This window comes from Mercenaria mercenaria, unplaced genomic scaffold, assembly GCF_021730395.1.
Source record: "Mercenaria mercenaria strain notata unplaced genomic scaffold, MADL_Memer_1 contig_145, whole genome shotgun sequence".
NCBI classification, from domain to species: domain Eukaryota; kingdom Metazoa; phylum Mollusca; class Bivalvia; order Venerida; family Veneridae; genus Mercenaria; species Mercenaria mercenaria.
This window is the reverse complement of record NW_026459424.1, coordinates 54,079-60,078: the sequence shown is the minus strand read 5'-3', so window position 1 is coordinate 60,078 and position 6,000 is coordinate 54,079. Positions and strand designations below refer to the sequence as shown.

Genomic DNA, 6,000 nt, shown 5'->3' with positions numbered 1-6,000 from the left:
CCACATTTTCTTGTTGTTAGGGCTACCTTCAAACTGCCGGTTAAGAACTCTATTGCAATTTAGACTTTGATCGAGAGAAATTTCACTGTATTCTCAGTGTTTTACAGGTATTATATTTTTTCCTTCAATGACGGTTATAGTCTTGTGACTATGGTATAAAATTTTGAAAGTGAACAACTTGTTTTATGTGAAAGTGAAGCATGACAAAAAACAGACAAGTATATTACAATAATTTTATAGATAACAAATAGATATCACAGAATGGCAGTACAGTTTTAGCTTCAATTTAGTAGCTTAACTTTTAAAATTGTTTGTGTAACTTTTCACAACTCATGCGCTGTGGAATTGTGCCTATACAACAAATCAACAAATGCCGAAATAAAACTTCCGCTACGACTGCCAAAAAGAAAATGTTTTGATTTTAAAATCATTTAACATTGTTGTGTAGCTTGAAGAAACAAAACACAATATTGCTGACTACCAATATGGCCAAAATAAAATCTCTGCATGAAAAAGAAGTAAGCAGTGTATTTCATTCATAAAATTATGGTGATAAGCTAATATAAGCACTTTTTTCCTGGATTGCTTACAAATTTTAACCCGTTTTCCAAAAGTAACCAAGAATGTGTGGCTTAGATAAAATGTCTCAAGTCAGTCATGGAGAAAATATGTCTTGCTCATATCTGAAACTGTTGTCATGCATTATCGGAAGTATTATGCCCTATCGATTCCGCCAATTACAATGATGTTAACTTTTATCGCAGAGTCTGAGAAACAATTACTGAACTGCTTTATACATGTAATTATATTGTGTGCAAAATGCCAAGTTCAGTTCAACATCTGTGTATTTTGCTTAAATTTGCTAAAATACGTATACCTTAGGTGGAAATGTATGCCTATCATTATAAATTGACTCCACCTGGACAAAAGACAGAGATTTAAGCATGCTAACATAAGAACATAATTGTCTTAAATGACTATAACTGTAACCCCCTATTTCAAATCTTGCAAAAAAGCTTGTTTCTAAACAAGAGCTGACACTATTAGTGACAAATGCCCCAGAACATTTCTTTCATCGATGGCAGAGTTCTGGACCAGACCATGTTAACCTTTCACCTCTAAGTGTGACCTTGACCTTAGAGCTAGGGGTCTGGATCTTGCGCATGACATGTCGTCTCATTATGGGGAACATTTATGCCAAGTAATTTCAAAATCCCTTGATGAATGGCAGAGTTATTAACTAGACATGAAACAGACCCTGTTGACCTTTGACTTCTAAGAGTGACCTTGACCTTTGAGCTAGGGGTCTGTGTCTTGTGCATGACACGTTTCATTATGATGAACATTTAAACCAAGTTATTTCAAAATTCCTTTATGAATGGCAGAGTTACAGCCTGGACAAGAATTTACACTGATGGACACATGCAAGTAGAGATGGACAGTGCGATTTTAATATGCCCGCCTTAGGATGGATAAAAATACATGAAAAATGTGTAAGAAAACATTTCTGAGGCTCTTTTTTCCATTCAGGACAAGCAGTATTAAAACTTTGGTAATGCTATTTATGTTCCATACATTTCATTGTAAAGTTTTTGTTTCAGGTAGTCCTCAAACACATGGTTATATTTGTTAACAAAAGCATTATATAATCCCTCGTACTGGTTCAGTCTCTTCAGAACTGCTGTGTTACTCTCCAGAACTTTCAGCAAGTCAAACGGTGGAAACAGCCTGAAATTTAAATGTACACGGAATATTGATACATATACAAATGCAAGACTTTACATGCAAGATATAGAAATATGCCATACATTTATAACATCTGAACAAGGGCTGGTCAGTATTCCTGCTAGGATTTGAAAAGGGCAGGGTGGAGGTAAAAAAAAAAAAGGCACTTTGGGCCGCAATGCGGCGAGTGGGGGAGTGTGGGAAGGGGTATCCCCCTCCCACTAGGGGGTTTGGGGATCCTCCTTAGAAATTTTTGAATAATCGGACATCAAATAAGGCATCTGGTGTGTTTCCTGGCAGGCTGGCAGCAAATATTGTTTTTCGAGACCAAGATGAAAATAATTTCTGTGAATATGGCAGGATTTTACAAATAAAAATTTACGGAAATAAACTTTGTAAAAATGTTGGATTTCTGTTTGTACTCAATCAGTGTTAATTGCTGTTCATCAACGGGTATATTTCTCACCTTGACTAAATGATTACAACAACCTTCTACGTATTATGTAAACGAAACAGTAAAGCAATAAAGACTATGTTTCGTTTTGGACAATTACTGCTGCATGCGGGCTTAGCGCAAAACGGTTGTAACTTATATGAAATAAAGAAGTTACATTTGTTTTGCGTTAAGCCTGCATGCAGCAGTGCTAATACGATTAAAGCCTGAGGTCACCTGTAAACAAGGCAGGAAAACGGCCAATATTTATATTGTTTTGCATAAGAACGAAAAACTCCTGTTATTCTATGATAAATCACACTTGGGAACTTATTATTTCGATTCTAACACGACATACTAGTATCAACAGTGTTAGAAAAAAGTAGTAACTACTTTTTACAACCGCGCTACGCACCTGGATCGGATGACGTCATTGCACGCGAGTAGTATATTGCAGAATAACCCGAGACAGATTTTGCTCTACATGTATGTAGGTTATTTGCTGGTATTGTTAGAATTCATTTTACTCTGACTTGGCAATAATTATGTTTAATTGATATCTTGATAATATTGGTATTACACTGAAAAATGTTACAGAATACCTGAAGATTTCTAGTGTTTAATCTCTTTCGTGTACTGCTGAATAAAATCAAAATAATGCGAAAGTACTTATACTGGTGAAGGACTAATTTTCACAGAATTCATGGATGTGCTGATCCACAAAATTAAACCTTGATGAGGGACTTTGGTGATTGTCTCCCTTATTGGCATGATTGGATTATGTCAGAGATAATAAAATAGTAACTAGGTCCCATCATTTGGAATCCTCTGACTTTATCGCTGTTTTGCCTATGAGATATCTCAGTTCTATGGTGTGAGATATCTTGCATTTTTGTTAAATTAAATATCTGGAATCCAAATGAAAGGATCTACTTACTGTAATATAAAGGGAGATAACAGACCAAAGTCTCCCATTGCATTTCATTTTATTGTCAAAAGATGAAATATACGACTTTCTGTGTTCCAGCAAAACTCGAAATTTCATGTCCATGAAAGTAAATGATTTTGCAGAATAATTGCTCTAAGACAGGGACAGTGTAAATTTACCAGTTATAGACTATTTATTTTTTTGTTCAAACAATTACAAGTAATCGCTTTTGAACAAACTACCTATGAAGTAGTCTAATTTTAGGCTTGTCCTTTAAGCCTGTTACATATAATAACAGATGCAAGGCTTTGGTTTACTGTTGAGCGACTTATACTTGGTTTAACACACTTTTTCAGCAGAACTTCAGTTTGTTATATACCTGCTTCTCAACCAAGCCAGTCTTCCTTGATTCTGTACTAGAAAACACTCGACTCGGATAATAGGTCATTGGGGGTCAAATGACTTCAGATTTGCTGTCTTCTGTGAAATTCCCGTGAAAAACAATTGCCTTGATAAAAGAACATATATACTCAAGACCTTTTTCTTATATAATATACTCTTGTTCTCTTACCTACTGACAATAAAAAAGGTGGGCAGATCTTTTGTTTATTTTAGTAGTTTTATTTTATATAGACATTAAAAAAAAAAAAAGAGTTCTTACTCGTCCTTGTCCGCCGATTTTCTGATGAAGTCATTCAGCTCTAGTCGACATTCTGGCGTGTTGTTGAACATCACTATATGCAACATTTCTATAACATCGTATTTGTTTAACTTTAGATGGGTACACATATTCACCAACACAAATATCATCAACTCTGCCAACTTCGGGTTTGTTGTAATAACAGCTGTAAATAAATATCAGAGCATAATTATAGAGAATAGTGTATGAACCTACTAATGGTATCTGAGATCATACCAGCTAAACTCAAAACTATTATGCTGAAAAAGGGGTATAACTTTAAAGACATGCAATAGCTGTCAGAGGAAAGAAACCGCTTGGCTTTCAACAGCCATGCCACAGTTGAAAAAGGGACACAAATTTGTAAAAATGCAGAACAGAGTTCTGGAACCTATACAGTGCATGTCAGTTCATTGCAGAGGTCAAGTGTGTGAAGTTTCAATCCATTCCCACTAATGGTTACTACAGTAACTGGTTTACATATGGATGCTGACAAATAGTTGAGGACAATAGCTCTACATATTCTTTGAATAGTCAAGCTGAGAAGGGGCACAATTTTATAGAAATTCAAAACAAAATTATAAAACATGTGCACTGCACATCAGATTATCATAGTGAACAGATGTTTGAAATTTCACTTCATTTCCACCAGCATACACACAAACTTTAACCGAGATGCTGATGCCGTCAAACCAGCTGCATGTGATAGATCTATTTATTTTAAAACTTACTACACATGGGATACTAGACTAGTTTTAAATTCTAGAAACAAGTAGATATCTTACACTTCTGTCTTCTCAATGGACAAGTTGTTGAAACAATAGTTTTATTTTCCAGCGCAGAATTCACATTTATAGAAAAATCCCAGCCTTCATTATCATTGGTCTGATCCCATGTATAATCTGGACGTATTATACTTGTTGTTCCAAACAGCTGGCGTAGTTTTCTAGCTGATATCGAACTAGCAAAACTGTACAGAAATAAAGTTTGTGGAATGTCTGCCTTTACTTCATCTGCTATTGTGGGTACTTGTGACGGTAGTACACACAGGAATACAATATGTGAGGTTGTCACTAGCTTTATATTGTCATGGAAACAATCAACTCCTTTAGTTGATAAATATTCTGAAAAGAGAAACACTGTTCTTCGAAAACAATCTGAAATTTTCCATACCTACCAGATTTATAAAGACATTTTGTTTAATACAAACTCTTAGACTACTGCTGTGGAGCTATACATGTTTAAATTTGGCTACATAGATGTTATAACATCATTCTTACAAAATATATTTTGTTTTAGTTTATACTTATTCATCTTAGGTCAATTATAAAGCAAATTCTACAACTTATATATACGAATTACTCTCGGCACCTCATTCCTGATGGAATCAATCGCCACCAGGGAATGACAGAGGTGTAGCCAGTTTCCCCTTTAAATGCTGAGCACCAAGCAAGTGAGCTACTGGTAACATTTTTCTCGTATTTGGTTTGACGTGGCAGGGGATCGAACTCAAGGCCGCCTGCACCCAAAGTGGATGCTCTACCACTAGACTATCTTTGGCTGCTTTTTAAATCATTCCCAATTTTCTTTACTGCTGTATATAGCTATAATGCTTAAAGTTATACATCTTTAAAGCCTTTCAAAAAGCATTTGCCTTGAAACTATCTGAAAGTTTACATGGTTATAAACCTTATGAACCAAGTACATAAAAACTGCAAAATGTGTAGTAGAGGTTGCTGCTCTGTAGAGATTAATTTACTAAGGTTCTGTGATCAAAACTAGCACTAGCCTGAAGGTAAAAACCTCAGGTAAAAGTGTATTTAAGCTAGCAGAAGGTCTCAAAATTTTATAAATGCTTACTGACTTTGGCCTGTAAGAAATTTTGTGGTTCATATTAATACTTGTATATAGTAATTCGGACTAGTACTGGAAAATCCTAATTTCTAACACTGGACAGTTGACTAATTGCAAAGAAAATATCTGCTCATATAGAAAGATGTTTGTTCTTTATATGTGTCATTAACATAGGTTAACACAATAATTTGAGCCGTGCCATGAGAAATCCAACATGGTGGCTTTGCAACCAGCATGGATCCAGACCAGCCTGCGCATCCGCACAGTCTGGTCAGGATCCATGCTGTTCGCTTTCAAAGCCTATTGCAATTAGAGAAACTGTTAGCGAACAGCATGGATCCTGACCAGACTGCACGAATGTGCAGGCTGGTCTGGATCTAT

At 35.5% G+C, this 6,000-nt stretch overlaps 1 protein-coding gene across 1 annotated transcript in view; it reads right to left on the bottom strand.

Annotated features, from left to right (window-relative positions):
* Positions 1-219: 219 nt before the first annotated feature.
* Positions 220-6,000, bottom strand: part of LOC128551647 (NADP-dependent oxidoreductase domain-containing protein 1-like) — a 9,987-nt gene continuing 4,206 nt past the window's right edge. The window contains exons 3-5 of the mRNA XM_053532547.1: positions 4,551-4,889; positions 3,748-3,931; positions 220-1,728 (exon numbers count right to left, since the gene is read on the bottom strand). Coding sequence (XP_053388522.1) covers positions 1,563-1,728; positions 3,748-3,931; positions 4,551-4,889 — 689 coding nt within the window. The 3' untranslated portion in view covers positions 220-1,562. The remainder of the gene's footprint in view (positions 1,729-3,747; positions 3,932-4,550; positions 4,890-6,000) is intronic.